The sequence below is a fragment of the Cervus canadensis genome, chromosome 2 (genome assembly GCF_019320065.1).
Source record: "Cervus canadensis isolate Bull #8, Minnesota chromosome 2, ASM1932006v1, whole genome shotgun sequence".
Taxonomy (NCBI): domain Eukaryota; kingdom Metazoa; phylum Chordata; class Mammalia; order Artiodactyla; family Cervidae; genus Cervus; species Cervus canadensis.
Window position 1 is genome coordinate 93,752,449 of NC_057387.1, and position 20,670 is coordinate 93,773,118.

At 45.4% G+C, this 20,670-nt stretch overlaps 1 protein-coding gene across 2 annotated transcripts in view; it reads right to left on the minus strand.

The window, feature by feature from the left end:
* Nucleotides 1-225: 225 nt before the first annotated feature.
* LOC122437006 (myosin regulatory light chain 2, smooth muscle major isoform-like) overlaps nt 226-20,670 on the minus strand; it is a 48,974-nt gene continuing 28,529 nt past the window's right edge. For both annotated transcript variants that reach the window (XM_043461408.1, XM_043461407.1), the window contains exon 3: nt 226-1,524. In XM_043461408.1, the coding sequence (XP_043317343.1) occupies nt 893-1,524 (632 nt within the window). In that variant the 3' untranslated portion in view covers nt 226-892. The remainder of the gene's footprint in view (nt 1,525-20,670) is intronic.

Consider the following 20,670-nt stretch of genomic DNA (forward strand, 5'->3'; position numbering starts at 1 on the left):
TATCCATTCCAGGAATTCTCAGCCATTTTTCTCCCTCAGCACAAACAAAGCGATGGCTGACTGCTTCAGGAGAGTCCAGAGTGAGGCGCTGTAGCAGGTAACCCAGGCTGCATGGCTAGGGTGTACTCAGGGCCCCAGGCCTGTTCCTGAGGCCCAGGCAAGCATTGCACAAGGCGGGGAGTTGCAGAGCGTTATTTTGGAGAGGTGACCTGGAATTCCTCTGGGTTTCTTTTTTCTTTTTTTTTTTGGGGGGGGGGGGGCGGCCTCAGGGCGCCTTTATTTCACCCCAACCACAGACATACACACCCAAAGCAGTGCTCCACCTTCTGTTAGAGGCTCTGCCTCCCCGAGACGAATGTCCGCCCTCTTGCATCTTCCGGAGCACACTCCTGGTGGGGTGGGGTGTGTTCTCGTGGCCGGGCGAGGTGGAAGGGAGGGGAGTGGCACCCTGTCCTCTGAGAGGGGACCTCGGTGAAATTTGTGTGTTTGTGGCAGTGGCTGGGGAAGGGCTTGCAGGGGGGGTGCAAGTGGCATGGTGTCCCAGACCAGGACACAGGGCCCTTCCTGTGGGGAGCAGCCGGAAGCGGGCAGGCAACAGCCAAGGCTGGGGCTCTCCTAGGAGCCTCCCCTCGGGGCCTCCCAGTCCAGCCCCCTGGCCCAGCTCCCAAGAAGATGGGGTTTCCTCGGAGGGTCACCGGCCTCCCGTTGGCTATGCCCCTGGCCTGGTACGGTGCTCAGCCTGTTTCCTTCACTCAGAGCTGGGCCCCCGGCTCCTCAGAGGGACAGTCCTCTGAGAGGGGGCTCTGGGCTCATGGGCACGGATCTGGTGCAGACGGTATATGTGGGAGCAGGTGGCTGGGACAGGGGCCTGGGCAGGGGGCACTGGGATGGCCTAGTTGTCATTGTCCTTGGCGCCGTGTTTGAGGATGCGAGTGAACTCCACGTAGTTGAAATTGCCTTTCTTATCAATGGGCGCCTCTCGGTACATCTCGTCCACCTCCTCATCTGTGAAGCGGTCGCCCATGGTGGTGAGCAGCTCCCGAAGGTGGTCCTCATAGATGAAACCTGAGGCCTCCTCGTCGAAGCAGGCGAAGGCGTTGCGGATCACGTCCTCGGAGTCTGTGCCGTTCAGCTTCTCCCCAAACATGGTGAGGAACATGGTGAAGTTGATGGGCCCCGGGGCCTCGCTCATCATGCCTTCCAGGTACTCGTCCGTGGGGTTCTTCCCCATCGAGGCCAGCGTGTCATGCAGGTCCTCCTTGTCAATGAAGCCGTCTCGGTTCTGGTCGATCATGTTGAAGGCCTCCTTAAACTCCTGGATCTGGGACTGGTCAAACATCACGAACACATTGGACGTGGCTCTCTGTGGCCACTTCTTGGTGGTCTTGGCCTTGGCCCGTTTACTGGACATCTTGGCTGCAGGCATGTGGGGCTTTCCTGGTGCGGAGAAGGTGCTGGTGCGGTGCGCGGAGCGGCTGCGGAGCCGAGGCCGTCGGCCCGTCGGTGGGGTCTTCCTCTGGGTTTCTTAAAAGAAAAAGGAAAACTGTTTGTGAACTTTGATTCTTTCATTGGTTTTTAGCTGCAGATTCCAGGTGAGTCCAACATGTAGATTCCAAAGTAAGATCTGTTGGAGGGAGTTTGCGCTCAGTGCCCCCAATTGCCATTTGGCCTCACTCTCTGCTGAACCCCTCCCCCCATCTTCTCAGCTGCCTGCAGCTTCCTGCCTTCTATGCGGAGAGAAAATACTGACACACACTTAGGCAGTGGTTACCTCATGCCAGGCACTATCATGTTATATATATATATATATATACATATATATATATATAGTAGATAGTATATTAATAGATAATAATGAACTATTAATATATAGTCACTATTAATAGATAGTAATGAACTATATTAATAGATAATAATGAACTGCTGCTGCTATTTCACTTCAGTCATGTCCAACTCTGTGCGACCGCATAGATGGCGGCCCACCAGGCTCCCCCATCCCTGGGATTCTCCAGGCAAGAACACTGAAGTCGGTTGCCATTTCCTTCTCCAATGCTTGAAAGTGAAACGTGAAAGTGAAGTTGCTCAGTGGTGTACGACTCTTAGCGACCCCATGGACTGCAGCCTACCAGGCTCCTCCATCCATGGGATTTTCCAGGCAAGAGTACTGGAGTGGGTTGCTATTTCCTTCTCCAATAATGAACTATTTGAAATACAAATAAAATAAAATAATGCTTATTTGATCTTTGGGTGTATGTATGTGTGCACTCAGTTGCTCAGTCATGTCCAACTCTTTGCGACCCCAGGGACTGTAGCCCGCCAGGCTTCTCTTTCCATGGGATTCTCCAGGCAAGAATACTGGAGTAGGAACCATTTCCCCCTCCAGGGGATCTTCCCAACCCAGAGACTGAACCTGTGTCTCTTGCACCTCCTGCATTGGCAGGCAGATTCTTCACTACTGTACCATCTGGGAAGCCACATTTAATCTTTACAGGAACTCTTTAAGGTCCATGCTTATCATTTTTTAGATGAGGAAACTGGACCCCAGAGAAGTGAACTGATTTGTTGAAGTCAATGGCTAGGAAATGGCAGGTAACCTAGACAGTTTAGGTTCAAAACTCCACACTACTGATAATCACCATACAATCTGGAATTCAGAGAGAAGGCAAGGATGAAGGCAACTTAAGGGATGTGATTAGTAGCACTAATATGCCTACAAAAACCTATGAAGTGCTATTACACATTTATTTACTTCTCTCAACACTCCTGTGAGATAGGTTTCATTGCCTCATTTTATAGCTGAGGAAGCTGAACCCCGAAGGTAAAGGCCCTTGCCCAAGTTTATTCAGCAGGTCAGTGCAGAGCCGTTGTTAGAATCTAGATCTAACGGCCAAGTCAATGTTCCCTCACTCTTGCAAACCACCTCTCACACTGCCCCCCAGCAAACTTCTCACCACCTGTAAACAGCATTTTAAGAAGACCACGAAAGCAATAACAATGCCTAAACAGCAACACTCATATGTTACTGTGTAGATGAGAAACCTGTTCTCTTTTTCACACCTGACTTTTCTAACATCCCTTAAATCATGCCCCCCCCCCAACTGACCCTGCATATCTACCCAAGAACACCTCATTCATTCGGTGAATGTGAATGGAGCTCCTACTCTGGCTGGGTGTTGAGGAAACAAAAATGAAACACTCATGTTCTCTGCCCTGGGAGAGCTCACTACCCAGCAGGGGAAAGTGGCAACTGAACCAATAATAAAAGAATAAAACCGTGATAGAGATGTGTATTATGTTGAGGCAGAGAATCAGGCAGATCTTCCCAGAAGGGAAGGTCAAGGTAGGTCTCAACAGATGTAATGTTGGTGCAGAGTCTTCTGAAGTAAATTAAAGGAGTTACCTGGGAGGAGAAAGAACTGAGAAACCAGCCTGTGAAAAGGATGGAGCACTGGCTATCCAGAACTCCTTCAAGGAGCTGCTCATAGCTTTTAGGGCCCACTAGGCAGGACAGGTGTTAACTAGAATGATGAGAGAACATCAGAGGTTTAATTTAGTTAACTTATTTAAACCAGTGGGAACGCAGGGTACTCATTACCCTTTAGTAATTGTTTTTCTTTCAAATCTTGTTCCCAATACAGTTTCTCCATGTTATTCATACCCTCTTAGAACAGAAAGGTCCAGACCTCTGTTTTCATCCTACAGGTGACATTACCCCTATTTTATAGCTGAAGCCCTGAGAAGTCATTTACATCAGATGTACATTTACATCATTACACAACTTTGACTTAGTGAGCACTTAGAATGTACTCTACAAAGCACTTTATATACATTTATCTTGCTTGAGCCACAGAAATATTCTGAGATAGTTTCCTAAAGTTTTCTAACTTCTTTCATATTTCATGTCTTGGCACATGCTATTTCTTCTGCCTTGTAAGTATTCCTCTGTTTTTACCTGCACAATTTAGGCTTCAGATAAAGTAATAGGCCTTAGATAAAAGAACCAACAATACAGCGGTCCAAACAAGATATAAGTTCATGTCTTTCTCATGCAATGGTTTGGAGATAGGTGTGTGATCCAAGGTGAATGAGGCAGCTGTGCTTTAGGGACCCAGGTTCCTTCTATTTTATTGCTCTGCCATCCCTTCATGGCCCAACTCATCTATCTACACCACATCCTCATTCCAGCCATGGGAAGCACCTTCACTAGGAAGGGTATTTCTATTATCAAAAGGAAGAAGAGATAAACAGAACTGGGAGGACAAGCAACATACTCTACCATCCCTCCTTATCCTTAACCATCCAGCTTGCACGTTGCCTCCTTAGCAAAACCTTCCTGGATCCCTTCCCCAAAAGAATCAATTGTCTCCTCCTCTCTGCTTCTACAGCCCCTTGTATGTTGTTGCTTTATATGCCTGAGTTTATGAGCCTGATCCCCTCATCTACTAGTAGTAACCACTGTAAGTTCTGAGCACTGTGTCCTAGAACTGTGCTAGCAAGTTTTATGTATTAAGTCATTTAATCTTCCTACAACCCTGGGGATTTCCTCCTCGATGTAATGGGCATAACAATGATACTGACCTCACAGGGTTGCTGTGAGGATTAAAAAAATTGGTATTGAGATGGGCCCTGAGTACATGATACTACTATTGTGTAAGTACAAATCAATACATGTATCAATGTAGGGGATTGGTCCAGTTATAAATTATGCTCCCTGCCCCACACAGCTCACAGCTGTGAACATCAACCTCATGCCAGGTTGTCAAGGCACCTAAAGGGACGTGGTCTGAGGGTTCTTGGTAAGATGAGAAGTGCTCTACAAATATAAAATGCCTGAGGCCTGGATGGCACTACTTTATCCCCCTCCTCTCCAGTGATAAAGCTGACTTACCTAAGGCCACACGGCTAGTTAGTGCCATAACTCAAACCAGACTTATTTTGGTGGGGGGGGAGGTGATTGGCTGGATAAGTGCCACAAATCTCTTGACACTTGATAGACAGCATGGAGGAAGCTCAGATACTTAGGCCATTGAAGACAATACCACTACCTAGTGGCAGCAATGAGTATTGCAGGCATAGTATCTCATTCACTCAAAAGAGGCAGAAGTATGCCAAGTTATCAATTTTGAATTAATATATTAGATATAATCAGGACATTTTCAAAACATTTGGTTTTCTCTTATCAATAAGCTATATCAGGTAATTTCCATTGTTCTTAACCACTAGCATTTCCTAAATTTGTTCTTCTTTACACTTTAGAATTTCTGAAATCAGAATGTGTGTTATAATGGGTCAGCCTTCAAGAGGAGGAATAAGTAGTCAGGTAGTTATGCAGTGTTACTTCAGATGTGTAATTTACAATGAAAGAAGTGGTTATTAACTTAAATTTAGATCCCTAAATACTGCTTTAAATGTCCTCAAAAAGATTTCATGGTGATTTTTTTTTTAAGTTACTGTTTATGCAAGAAATGGCCTGCCACCCACCAGTCAGTGCAGTTACCAGCAATAAAAATTGCCCAGTCTTCCCAAATAAATCAGAGCATTTTCTGAGTGGCGTGAGGTGGGTCTGACAAATTGATCCATCAAGTCCTATAACGTAGACACTAAACACCTACCTGTCAAAAGCTTCCAGTTAACTCTCAGAAAAAGCTGTTTTACCTCCAGCAATATGCAGCACAGTTCATGGAGAGGGGAGGGGCACTGTGTATTCATCCAAAGCAGAAATTCATGTGAAACACCCGTGGTCTTCAATATGTCTTGAGATTATACTGTTAATCATTTTTTTAAAGTTTTTTTTAATATGGACCATTTTTAAGTCTTTATTGAATTTGTTACAATATTGCTTCGGTTTTATGTTTTGGCTTTTTGGCCATGAAGCACACGGGATCTTGGCTCCTCAGCCAGGGATCTAACCTGCACCCCCTGCTTTGGCAAAATCTTAACCACTGGACCACCAAAGAAGTCCCAATACTGTTAATCTTTTTAAAAAAAAAAATTAAGCCTATTTACATGAGCAAAAAGGCAGCACCATCACCATGACATTCTGTGTAATTATTGATGACCTAAAGGGGATCTACGGTGTATCATATAGAAGTCCCAGTGTCCACTCAAACTATGTGCTCAAACAACTATGTGCTCAAACAACTATGTGCTCTCAGTTATTTTTCTTAATTATGTACCTGTAATGTGGCAACTCTCCCCCCACCCTAAAGTGGACTTAAATCGATCTGGCCTCTTACATGCAGTAGTGTCTTAGTATCAGGAAACTCCAGCTTCCCCTTGACACTAGGCCTCTCATATAGAAGAGGCGTGAAACATGTCCCCTGTTTTGACTCTTTTCTAGCATCTCCCACCATAACATGAGAACGATAATACTACCAGTAGGAGCAGTGTAGGTTTGTACAGTGCTTTAGAGTTTCTGAAGTCTTCAGGAGTATTTGCTCAGGTCATTCACGCCACTGCTTCTGCAGGCAGTCCTTATTTATCGGACTCGGAGAGCTGACCTGACCTGGCCAAGGTCACACAGCATGACTAAAGCCTTCTCCTCCCCTCTCCTGCCTCCTCCCTCTTCCACCACCCTGCCGACTTCCTTTCTCTCTCCCTTTGGCCTTTCTCTATCTATTTCCCTTATCTCTCCATGCATCTCTGTCTCCCTGTCTCTGTTTCTCTCCATCCCTGTCTTAGGAGTTTATTTTTCTATCTGCCCCTCTCTTTTTGCTCTTTTTCGCCAGGTCTCTGTCTTATGCCTCAATCTCTTTATGTGTTTTTATTATTTCCCCATAATTTTTACTTTCTTATACCTCTCTCTTCTCCCTCCTCCTTCTTCCTCCTCCTTCTCTTTTCTCTCCTTTCCTCCCTTCTCCCATCCTTCTCATGGTTTCTTAAAGCCTAAAGATGACAGGTTTCTCTCCTGACTGCCAGCATCTCGCTCCTGGAAGGAATGGAACATAGGGTAGCAATGAGAAGGCGACTTGGCCTTTGTCGCCCCCTAGAGTCTGTTCATTTTGCCCAAACTTCCTGCCCCAGACAGACTCTTCACCTTCAGCCCTGACCAGTCGTCCCAGAACAGGGATTCCTGGGGAGAACCCAGCCAAAACCAGTCTCCACATATTTTGCCTGTGTATATCTGAAAAGACCAAGTTAAATGGAAAGTTCTGGGCATCTTGACAGAGAAAGTAAAACTAATGCCAAACTTGGACTTCCTAGACGTGGACTGGATCCTGGCTCTGCCAGTTAACCAGCTTTTTGCAGGCCACCACCTTGCCTTTCTGAACCTGCGTTCCTCACCCACACAGTGGGTTACCTTTTAAGGGCTTTTGTCTGGGATTAATTAAGGCCATGATGGTGAAAACACCTGCCACATCACGGATGCTCAGTAAGAGTTGATTTAGACTCAGTCTTACAAAACGGAGTCTGTTCAAGAGTGAGCAAGTGGAGAAGGAAGGGATATTTAGTACAGGCGCTTCATGTTCTGTCATTTCAAAAAGTGGCCACAAGTTCCTCCCCAGCCTTCAGGAGATGGAGTCTGTTTCCTCACCCTCTGAACATGAGTTGGCCAAGTGATCTGCTTTGGCCAATGGCTGTTAACAAATGTGATGCAAGCAGAGGCTTAAAAAGCACTTACATATTGGGACTTGGCCTCTGTCACTGCTCTGGGAAGTCTGGGACTGCCTCTCGTGAAGAACCCAGGCCATCAGCCAGCCAGCCAGCCACCCACCAGGCATGTAAGTAAGACCATCTTTGCCATATGATCACAGATGTGTGAGTGTTTCAGTTGTTTATTGCTGCATAACAAGTTACCCCCAAAAAAGCTTAAAGCCACATTTATCATCTCAGTTTTTGAGGACCTTAGCTGGAATGGGAATCTGGGTGCTGGCAAGAGCAGGGGAAACCAAGTCAACACGGGCCACACTGTGCATGCTATGGAGCCCCTCAGTCCAGCCCCAGCTCAACACACATGCAAGCCTGCTTCCCTCCCAGGGGACTGAGCATCAGCATTCAGAGGGTCCTCAGCCATCAGCCTCCCCAAGTCCTCATTAAATACATGGGAAGCTTGCCCAAAATCACACCACAAACCTGCAGCAGCAACAGGATCAAAGCCAGCACTTCTGCTCCCTGCCCTGGGCTTGTTTCTTTGCAATACATAAAGAGCACATCGCAATCCTGGTGACACTTCTGTTCAGAACTGAATAGATGTCTAAATTGTGCCCTTTTGGACTCCAAAATCAGCCCAGGGCAACAAGCAAGGACAGGAAGGAGAGAGAACTTATTACCCCAGTGACTGCTCCCAAGCACTCTGCCCTCCCGCCCCTTCTCCCTGCCCCTTTCAACCCAGGAGGCCTGTCTCCCTCTGTGACCAGACCTCACCGAGGTGCCTGGCCCAACATTGCTTCCCAAGAGACACGTGTCAATTAGAGGAAATCCAAGTCAGAACCTAAATCTAGTCATAGAGTCAGCGTCTGAGGACAGGAAGGAAAACCCTCCTGGATGTTCTCTCTCCAGGACAGGGGGCAATTCCAACACTTCTTGCATGCTTCCAGAGACCAGGAACTCACTACCTCCTGAACTGGTTGAAAAGCATTTTGGAGACAGATCTACCTACATTCAAGTCTCTGTGACAGACAACTGGGCAACCTTTGATAAGTCATTTGACCTCTAATCCTCAAAGTTCTCCTCTGAAAAATGGGAATAAAACCTCCGGGCAGGGTTGTTGTGATAATTAAGTGAGTTTATAAATATGTGCAAAATTCCCAGAGAGTAATCAACACAACGACAGTTTGTTTTTGTTTTTTTTTTTTACATAAGCAGAAAGCGAGAACGGGATGGAACACAGGAATTCCTGCCTATGACACTGCCTGCTTCCCTCCTAAGCACCCCCATTCCCATGTCCCAGTTAGGGGTGCAAGGGATTAGGATTTCTTGAGGTTTCTCCCCAGACATAAGAAGTCCGAGTTCACCCATCAGCTCAGGGGTGGATGCGGGAAGGCACTGGGCAACACAGTGTCCGAGGGGGAGGAGAGCTCACTGATGGATGTGCTGAGCCTAGAATATGGAAGGATGAAAGAAGAAAATGAGAGGAGAAAGAGAGGAGGAGAGAAGAACACATATATACCTACACACACACATTCAGAGGTGACGGAGAAACATACATATACATACACATACAGAGATGATGGAGAGAGAAACACATATATACATATACACACACACAGATTCAGAGGTGATGGAGAAACATATATATACATACACATACAGAGGTAATGGAGCGAGAAACACATATATACATACACACACACACATTCAGAGGTGACGGAGAAACACATATATACATACACATACAGAGGTGATGGAGAGAGAAACACATATATACATACACACACACATTCAGAGGTGACGGAGAAACACATATATACATACACACACAGAGGTGATGGAGAGAGAAACACATATATATATACACATACACACATACAGAGGTGGTGCTGAGGTTTTAGCGAGGAGTCAGTCATGTGGGCATAGCTAAGACTCCACAGCCCAAGTATAAGTGAGGGGAATTAGGAAATACCTCCTCTGCTCTGCCTGTTCTTCACAAACATCCCAGTGTCTCTGCATCTCTGGGAGGGTGAAGGATGGGGCAGGCTGAAGTTGGCAAAGTTGCTGCTGTGAATTCAGAGAGGCGCTGGCGACTGGAGTGAAGTATCCGACACTGGAGGGCAGGGGAGCACCTCTCATCCTGCAAATCATCTGCCACAAAGCAAAATAAAATTGCCAGCAAATCACTGAGTGACAGAAGTGGAGAGGGTGCATTGGGCAGGAAATGGGAGCTCATTATACCTTCCCATTGTCGATCTCCAACAATATACAAACTTCCACAAGAGCCTTTTGATTTAGCCACTGCCTCTGTGGTTTATTTTAGTGTCTTTATGAACAGTTTGGAGGCTTTCCCCAGGCTTTGAGTTCAGCATCTTGCATAGATCCTCCACCTCCACCCTCCACCCTTTCCCTGAGCGCCTGAGGGTAGTTCCAGCCATCACTTCTCAAAGAGAAAACAGTATTTGATTTACCAGTCCCAGGTCATGGCCCATGCCTCACTGCTTCTCCTAAACCCTATCCACACCTTGTAAAGAGTCTCTTAAAAAAAAAACCATTCACCTCCTTACATAGAATAAGTAAATGCATAGAGACAAAAAGTAGAATGGGGGTTGCCAGGAGGAGGCATTAGTGTTTTAGGAGTTGTTTAGTTCTGGAGATGGATGGTGGTGATAGTACAAAAATTAAGCACAACATTAAGTACAACAATGTGAATATACTTACTGTCACTGATGTGAAAGGTGTTAGTCACTCAGTTGTGTCCAACTCTTTGTGACCCCATGGACTGTAGCCCCCCAGGCTCCTCTGTCCATGGAATTCTTCAGGCAAGAATACTGGAATTGGTTGCCATTTCCTTCCCCAGGGGATCCTCCCAACCCAGGACTTCTGCATTGCAGGCAGATTCTTTACCACCTGAATCAGGAGGGAAGCCTGATGTCACTGAACTGTACCTTTAAAAATGCCTAAAACGGTGCTGATTCACACTGTTGTACAGCAGAAACTAACACAACATTATAAAGCAAATTAGTTCAGTTCAGTCGCTCAGTCGTGTCCAACTCTGCGACCCCATGGACTGCAGCACCCTAGGCTTCCCCATCCATCACTAACTCTCGGAGCTTGCTCAAACTCATGTCCATTGAGTCGGTGATGCCATCCAACCATCTCATCCTCTGTTGTCCCCTTCTCCTCCTGCCCTCAATCTTTCCCAGCATCAGGGTCTTTTCTAATGAGTCAGTTCTTTGCATCAAGTGGCCAAAGTATTGGAGCTTCAACCTCAGCATCAGTACTTCCAATGAATATTCAGGACTGATTTCCTTTAGGATTGACTGGCTTGATCTCCTTGCAGTCCAAGGGACTCCCAAGACTCTTCTCCAACACCACAGTTCAAAAGCATCAATTCTTCAGCGCTCAGCTTTCTTTAAGGTACAACTCTCACATCCATACATTACAACTGGAAAAAACCATAGCTTTGACTAGATGGACTTTGTCAGCAAAGTGATGTCTCTGCTTTTTAATGTTGTCTAGGTTTGTCAAAGCTTTTCTTCCAAGGAGCAAGCGTCTTTTAATTTCGTGACTGCAGTCACCATCTGCAGATGGTGCAAATTATCTGATAGAGCAAATTATCCTCCAATTTAAAAAAATCTACAATAAACCATCATGGAAAACAATATTTTTAAAAAAGGAATGCACATATGTGTATAACCAAATCACTCTGCTGTACAATTGGAATTAACAACATTGTAAATCTACAATCAGTTCAGTTCAATCTCTCAATCATGTCCAACTCTTTGTGACCCCATGGACTATAGCACACCAGGCCTCCCTGTCCATCACCAACTCCCGGAGCTTACTCAAACTCATGTCCATCAAGTGGGTGATGTCATCCAACCATCTCATTCTCTGCACCCCTTCTCCTCCCACCTTCAGTCTTTCCCAGCATCAGGGTCTTTCCAAGTGAGTCAGTTCTTCCCATCAGCTGGCCAAAGTATTGGAGCTTCAGCTTCAGCATCAGTCCTTCCAGTGAATATTCAGGACTGATTTCCTTTAGGATGGACTGGTTGGATCTCCTTGCAATCCAAGGGACTCTCAAGAGTCTTCTCCAACACCACCGTTCAAAAGCATCATTCTTCAGTGCTCAGCTTTCTTTATAGTCCAACTCTCACATCCACACATGACTACTGGAAAAAACATAGCTTTGACTACTTTGTCAGCAAAGTAATGTCTCTGCCTTTTAATATGCTGTCTAGGTTGGTCATAACTTTTCTTCTAAGGAGCAAGCATCTTTTACTTTCATGGCTGCAATCACCATCTGCAGTGATTTTGGAGCCCCCAAAAATAAAGTCAGCCACTGTTTCCACTCTTTCCCCATCTATTTGTCATTAAGTGATGGGAACCAGATGCTATGATCTTAGTTTTCTGAATGTTGAGCTTTAAGCCAACTTTTTCACTCTCCTCTTTGACTTTCATCCAGAGGCTCTTTAGCTCTTCTTCACTTTCTGCCATAAGGGTGGTGTCATCTGCATATCTGAGGTTATTAATATTTCTCCCAGCAATCTTGATTCCAGCTTGTGCTTCATCCAGCCCAGCATTTCTCATGATGTACTCTGCATAGAAGTTAAATAAGTAGGATGACAATACACAGCCTTGACATACTTCTTTCCCGATTTGGAACCAGTCTGTTGTTCCGTGTCTGATTCTAACTGTTGCTTCTTGACCTGAATACAGATTTCTCAGGAGGCAGGTCAGGTGGTCTGGTATTCCCGTCTCTTTCAGAATTTTCCACAGTTTGTTGTGAAGGAGTTTTTCCACAGTCAAAGGCTTTGGCATAGTCAATAAAGCAGAAGTAGATGTTTTTCTGAAATTCTCTTGCTTTTTCAATGATCCAGTGGATGTTGGCAATTTGTTCTCTGGTTCCTCTGCCTTTTCTAAATCCAGCTTGAACATCTAGAAGTTCACAGTTCACATACTGTTGAAGCCTGGCTTGAAGAATTTTGAGCATTACTTTGCTAGCATGTGAGATGAGTGCAATTGTGCAGTAGTTTGAATGTTCTTTGGCATTGCCTTTCTTTGGGATTGGAATGAAAACTGACCTCTTCCAGTCCTGTGGCCACTGTTAAGTTTTCCAAATTTATTGGCATACTGAGTGCAGCACTTTCACAGCATCATCTTTTAGGATTTGAAATCACTCAACTGGAATTCCATCACCTCCACTAACTCTGTTCATAGTGATGCTTTCTAAGGCCCACTTGACTTGACATTCCAGGATATCTGGCTCTAGGTGAGTGATCATATCATCATGATTATCTGGGTCATGAAGATATTTTTTGTATAGTTCTGTGTATTCTTGCCACCTCTTCTTAATATCTTCTGCTTCTGTTAGGTCCATACCATTTCTGTCCTTTATTGTGCCCATCTTTGCATGAAATGTTCCCTTGGTATCTCTGATTTTCTTGAAGAGATCTCTAGTGTTTCTAGATTTATTGTTTTCCTCTATTTCTTTGCATTGATCACTGAGGAAGGCTTTCTTATCTCTCCTTGCTGTTCTTTGGAACTCTGCATTCAGATGGGTTTATCTTTCCTTTTCTCCTTTGCCTTTCACATCTATTTTCTCAGCTATTTGTAAGGCCTCCTCGGACAACTGTCTTGCCTTTTTTCATTTCTTTTTCTTGGGGATGGTCTAGCTCACTGCCTCCTGTACAATGTCACGAACCTCCATCCATAGTTCTTCAGGCACTCTATCAGATCTAATCCCTTGAATCCACTTGTCCCTTCCACTGTATAATCATAAGGGATTTGATTTAGGGCATACCTGAATGGTCTAGTGGTTTTCCCTACTTTGGTTTAAATCTGAATTTGGCAATAAGGAGTTCATGATCTGAGCCACAGTCAGCTCCTGGTCTTGTTTTTGCTGACTGTGTAGAGCTTCTCCATCTTTGGCTGCAAAGAATATAATCAACCTGATTTCGGTATTGACCACCTGCTAATGTCCATGTGTAGAGTCTTCTCTTGTGTTGTGAGAAAAGGGTATCTGCTATGACCAGTGCATTCTCTTGGCAAAACTCTGTTTGCCTTTGACCTGCTTCGTTTTGTACTCCAATCAACTATACTTCAGTAAAAAAAAAAACTTTTAATTACCATCAAAATATGGCTAAGATGGCAAATTTTATGTTTTATATATATATATATATATGTGTGTGTGTGTATGTATATATATAAGCACAATTTAAAAAAAAAACAATCCTCATCTCCATTAACCACGCAGAGGGTGGCTGTGTTTCCTCCAGGGACCCTGTCTGATAGATACTTCCCCCTACCGAGTTTTCTTCCAAAGTTCTTGTTTCTTCCAAAGTTCTTGACTCCGGACTTATCCTCCTGTGGTGGTTTCTGGAAGAAGCTGACCCTCAAGGTTGTACAGGGGAGCCTGTGATGCTCTCACTGGATGCCATTGGAAACCATGAAGAACACTGAGGGTGCAGGCATCTGGGGTCCCCCCCACGCCTGGCCAGAATGCTCACACATGACGCCATCTGCACGCTTGCTTCCAGACCAGTGTCTCTCGTTCCCTGATTGTTTCACATACTGGCTCGGGCTCCTCCCACAACTAGGGGCCAAGAGATGGAGCCTCACTCGACAGACATCTGTGTGACCTTAGGCAAGCCTGTCCCCTCTCTGGGGCTCAGTTTCCCCTTCTATACAATAAGGGTACAAGCCAGTGATATTCAGATTTTTCTTTTAACTCTCAGAATCCTTTCTTCAAGTAAAACCTTACAAAGGAGCCCAAAGCAAAATAAAATCAGGGCTGTTTGGGCTGAGGAGCCATGAGAAGCCATCGCTCCTTCTGAGTATCTCAGGAACCCTAGGGTTCCTTGATGCTCAGTTTGAAAATCATTGTTCTAGCTGGTCTTCTGGTCCTGTATATGGTGGGGACTGCTAAATGAATGAAAAGATAACTGGGAAGGATATCCACCCCCTTACCTCTCCCCCTTTGCCTCAGCTTTCTCCCCTCACCCTGAGTAGAGGAAGCCCAGACCCAGGCCTGCAAACTGTGCAAGACTCACTCTATCAGAAACTTGGATAAGAAATCGCTGAGCCTTTGTGCCTGCCACCCCCTTGATGGGAAGCTTGCAGTCCTCTGGCCAGGCCAGCCTGTTGCCTCTGAACATATTCAGAGGGTCTGAGCTGGGGCCAAGAATAATATTGTGTCAGTGAGTCTATTATGAAAATAAAGGAATAAAAGAAGCCACCCTCAATAAGGGATGTGCAGGCTTCCCTCCGATCTACCACAGCCTGACAAAGGCTAAGATGGCCCTTCCAGGATGGGCATTTAGCCAAGAGCTTTAAATAATCATTAAAAATATATTCATGATTTATCACTGGGGATTGGCTGGGCAGGGGCCTCCTTGGAGCCTGGCCTCTCTCCTCCTCGGCTCAGGCATGTGGGGAGATGGGCTTGGCCCCCCTTCCTCCTGAGCTGTGGACCCCTGTGCTATGGACCTCCCCCAGGAGAGGGAAAGCCCTATATAAACCATACGTCTCCCTCACTCCTGGCCAGGAGAAAGCAAATCATGGTCTTATCTAATGCTTCCCGGGTGTCACAGTGCATTACCTCATTTGACCCTCTCAACCACACAATGAGCTAGGTATCCTTATGAGTGTGCCCATGTCAAACTGAGAAAACTGAGGTGCAGAGGTGTAAGTTGCTTGCAGAACAGGGTGGAGGAGTGGGTGCTCATGTGCTTGGCCCCAGAATGCCTGCCTGATCCAGGACAACATGTGGCCTCCCTGAGGGGGTGGGACAGGTCTTCCCCCTCCTTGGTGCCCCCAAGGAGGCCTCTGTGCAAAGAGAACCCCTTTAAGCCTCCTTCAACCCCCAACCCATCTCTCATTTATATCCTGTGTGCAGGAGACTTTGCAGTCCCCACTTAGCCCAGCTCTCCTTGCACAAAACCTCACCTTCAAACCCCTTCCTGGGTCTCTGCTGATGTGAGAAGCAGAGAAAACCCACAAAGTGGAAGATGACCTTGGAAGAGTGGAGGATCAATCTAAAGGGCACTGAATCCAGTGTGCCCAATGCCATGGGGCTCTCCAGGGAGCTGGAGGTGACCACATGTGTCTGCTTAGCCATGCAGACCCCACCCACGGAGGCAGGTCACAGAGGCCTGGGTGAGAGTCAGGACAAGAGAGGCCTGGTCCCACCTCTGCCCTGGGCTTGCTCATGCTCCTGACCTTGGCAAGTCACTCCCACTCCCTGGGTCTCGGTTTCATCTTCTGACATATGATTGTAAAACTCCTATTTTACCTCCCAAGGCTTATAGGGAAGTTGAAATGGGAAATTAATTAAGCAGTGTCACCAGTGGACAACTCTGTTTGCTCCTGTAGCTCCTTGCACAGCTGGACAGACAGTCCTGTCTCCCCCAGACACTGACCCTGGCCCTGTGGAGGATGGAGGGAGGGATGTGACTTGAGCAGGTGATGGCTGGTCTGCCATGGTCAGCAGCCTCAGCTCCATCCAGGGCTTATCCTACTTCTGCACCTAAAAGCTATGCTCATTATCTACTGAGCTTCACTCCAGCTAAATCATTTTAATAACTCAATAAATCCTCAAAGCCAGTTGTGGTCTATACGGCTATCAGTTAGTCATCACACATTCTCAGGTACATGATCCGGTGCTCGGCCCCCAGGGTTGGGTCAGCAGGCTCTGGCCCTCAGGGAGCTCCCAGTCCACTGAAACACATGCTTTAATTTTGAGATCACAACTGTAAGCAGCACAATGCTGTGGACAAATACCTAGAACACCATCCTGACTCTACCCTTAGTAATCTTTCTGAATATCCCTAACCCCTTTTCATCATTTCTTATGCACAGGCCAGTTTCTGCCACCAGATCCAGAGACTCTGAAGGACACAGTGACTGAGTCTTCATCTTCGTCATCACATCCTGCAGCCGTTAAGCTGAGACTCCATGGGAGCAGTCACTAAGCACCGTCCAAGTTCAACTAAACACTTAACATGATACTGTGGACTGAACTGTGTCCCCACTAAATCTTATGTTAAAGCCCTAACCCCCAGTGTGACTATATTTGGAGATAGGACTTTTAAGGAGGTAACTCAGGTTAGATGAGGTCATAATGGCAGATCCCTAATCTGATAAAAACTGATGCACAAAGAAAGGCCATGTGAGGACACAACAAGAACAGAGTTATCTACAAACCAAGGAAGGAGGCCTCACCAGAAATCAACACTGCTAGCACCTTTGATCTCAGACCTCCAGTCTCTGGAACAGAGAAAATACATTTCTGTTGTTTAAGCTACCCGCTATGTGGAATTTTGTTATTGCAGCCCAAGAAGACTGGTGGTGGTGGTTTAGTCACTAAGTCGTGACCAATTATTGTGACCCTATGAACTATAGCCTGCCAGGCTCCTCTGTCCTTGGGATTTCCCAGGCAAGAGTCCTGGAATGGGTTGCCATTTCCTTCTCCAGGGGATCTTCTTGATCCATGGATGGAATCCATGTCTCCTGCAATGCAGGCAGATTCTTTACCACTGAGCCACCAATAAATGGATTACCCCCATTCATCTTCACAACAATCCCTTTTACAAATGTGGAATGTAAATTTCAGAGAAGGTAGATCAGTTGCAAAGGCTACAGTTAGGAAGTGGCAGAATCAAGACTGATACTTTGGTCAGGCAAACACCAAAATTGCTGCTCTAAAGACTTTGCTGTGCCATTTCCCTCAGTGTTCTAGCACCAGCAAAGGGCCTGGCTAGAGCATGAGCTTCATGAATAAATGGATGGTTGGATGATTGAATGAATGGATGAACAGTTGCCTATCATCCTGACATTTGGAAATGTCTCTTCTATCCCAGGCCACTTAAAGACATTCACCCAGTACCCACCCTGTAGTCTTGGGGAAGAGCCATAGCACCCAGCCCATTGGAGTCTTAGGAGGTAACATCCAAACTAAAAGGAAAAGTTAGAGAAAGCTGAATGGAGAGTGAAGGGGAAGGTGCTCCAGACAGAGTGAAGGTGTGAACAAAGGTTTGGAGGCAAGAGAGCAAGCAGAGTCACACTGAGGGGACAGAGATGGGAGGAGGAGGGAGGGAGGTTATTTACAGAGAGGCTGGGGATGAAAGCAGGGGGCCTGAGAACCTTGGAATCAGAAACCCAGAGAATCAAACAACTTTGAGAGCTGGCCCAGGCTCCTGATCCCAAATCCAGGAGCCACTGACCAAAAAGCAGATGACAGCTGTCTGCAGCTCCAGAAAGATCTAGAGGCACATGGAACTAATTGGAACTATTAAAGGCCCTACAATCCCAATGGACAGACAGATGTACAAGGATGGGGTGCAGATGAAATAGCATTGCAGGGATGGCCATCATCTTCCAAGTATTCCTGTGGGCCAATTATTTTACATCCCTGAGAAATACTGGGTTTTGTGCCTATTTTACACATAAGGAAACCGGAAACTGAGGTTTGGAGGAACTAAGCCATTTGTGTCAAGGCACCTGGCTGGTAAGGTGGTAAGGCTGGGATATAGCCTCAGCCTGCCGGATCCCAAAGCTTGGGCCCTTATGTACACACTGCACATCTGAGCTTGGAAACCCAATGGTCCACTATTGGTCAGAAGACAGGGTAACTGGAGACCCGGCCTCAGCACCATGCTCCTTGCACATGGTGCCCCAGTCGGTCTGCCCTGAGGGACTAAGTGGCCACCGGATGGCTTCCCTGGTCTTTCTGCAGCTCACGTCCATTCCTCCATCATCTCCAGGTGCCTCTACCCTACACCACAGGATTATCCTCCAGTGAGGTGGCCAGGGCTTGTCACTGAAGGCAAAGCAAGTGGGAGAGGCTTGGAGACACACCTGGTGAAGTTCCTTCCTGGGCTGCCCTGGGAATCTCCATCATTCTGCCACCCAAGAACCCACCCCGGATCCCCACTGCCTCTCTCACTAAGTCTCAGTGCGTTTCCCTCTGTGGCTTATGGATTCCAATTTTCAGCATCAAGGGGCTCCAACTCCAGCTGAATGAGCCTCTTCTCTTGCTCCTGTAGGTTCCCTCTTCCCACCTCAATGCTTCCTCTGATTCCTCCTCTTATACCAAGCTCAACACCCATCTTCCAGGAAACTATCCTGATGGTTTAGGAGCAACACAGACCAAAAACACCCTGGACGCTCACCATCTGGGCCCTTCCCTGGGTCCTTAAATTATTACACCTTAATGGCCTCATAGTCCCTAAATTCACCCAACTTTCAGTGGGCACTTTCTTTGGGGAATCGTTCAGTGAAGCTAGTAGGAGTTCTGCCCCTGAACAGCTGACAGAGTGGGGTCAGAGGTGTAGATGAAAAATGAAAAGGCAGCATGACCAAGAGCCGTGTCCTTGAAGATGAGTGACATTTAGGAGAATGAGAATCCAGTGGTTTGAGTGCATGGTGAAGCCAGTCAGACCCAAGTGTATGTCTCTTCTCTGGAATTTCCTCAGGCAGATAACTTTCCCTCTCAGGGTTTCGACTTCCTTATCTATCAAGATGGACAGTGTGAGAATTAAATAAGAGGCTGCTACTGTACAGCATGGTGTCTATATTTAATAGCACTGTACTGCATATTTGAAAAACAAACAACCCAATTAAAAAATGGGCAGAAGACCTAAATAGATATTTCTCCAAAAAGGACATCCTGATGGCCAACAGGCACATGGAAAGATACTCAACAGGACGATTAGAGAAATGCAAATCAAAACTACAATGACATCACTTCATATTGGTCAGAATGACCATCATCAAAAAAATCTACAAACAATAAATTCTGGAGAGGGTGTGGAGAATAGGGAACCCTCTTATACTGTGGGTGGGAATGTCAATTACTACAGCCACTATGGAGAACAGAATGGAGTTTCCTTAAAAAAAAAAAAACTAAACTAAAAATAGAACTACCATATGACTCAGCAATTCCACTCCTGTGCATATACCCAGAGAAAACCATAATTCAAAAAGATACATGCACCTCAATGTTAATTGCAACACTGTTTACAATAGCCAGGACATGGAAGCAACCTAAATGTCCATCAACAGAGGGAGGATAAAGAAGATGTGGTACATATAAACAATGGAATATTATTCAGCCACAAAAAGGAATGAAATTGTGTCACTTGCAGAGATGTGGATGGACCTAGAGACTCGTACAGTGTAAAGTAAGTCAGAAAGAGAGAAACAATTACTGTATATTGATGTATATATGTGGAAATTAGAAAAATGGTATAGATGATCTTCTTTGCAAAGCAGAAATAGAGACACAAACATAAAGAACAAATGTATAGATACCAAGGGGGGGAAAGGAGTGGGATGAATAGGGAGATTGGGATTGACATATATTCACTACTATGTATAAAATAGGTAACTAATGAGAACCTACTGTATAGCACCTCTATTCAGTGCTCTGTGGTGACTTAAATGGGAAGGAAATCCGAAAAAGAGGGGATGCATGTATACATATGGCTAGTTCACTGTCACAGCAGAAAATGACACAGCAGTGTAAAGCAACTATAATAATAATAATAATACTGTATTGTATATTTGAAAGTGACTAAGAGAGATCTGAAAAGTTCTCATCAGAAGAAAAAGAAAATTTGTGACTCTGTGCTGATCAGTTGATGGTGATCACTTCTCAATATTTACATATACCAAATCATTATATTGTACACATGAAATTAATATAATGTTATATGTCAATTATATCTCAACAAGAAAGGGAAAAAAGTTAGCAGTGAAAGGAGTTATAACTAAATACACTGCAAACATTAAAAAAGGATATTATGACAAATTTTGTACATAAATATAAAACTGTGGATGAAAAAAGCAAATTACAATTTGCCAAAACTGACCCAAAAAAACAAAACATCTAGATTGTTCTATAGTCACAAAATATTTTAAATATGTAGTTTAAAAATTCTCTTTCTCTAAAAGAGAATCCAGACCCAGGGTTTTTACTGAAGGAACAAATAATTTCAGTCTTACACAGCTATTTCAAAATAGAGAAAAAGAGGGCATATTCCCAACTTATCCTAAGAAGCTATCACAAACACAATA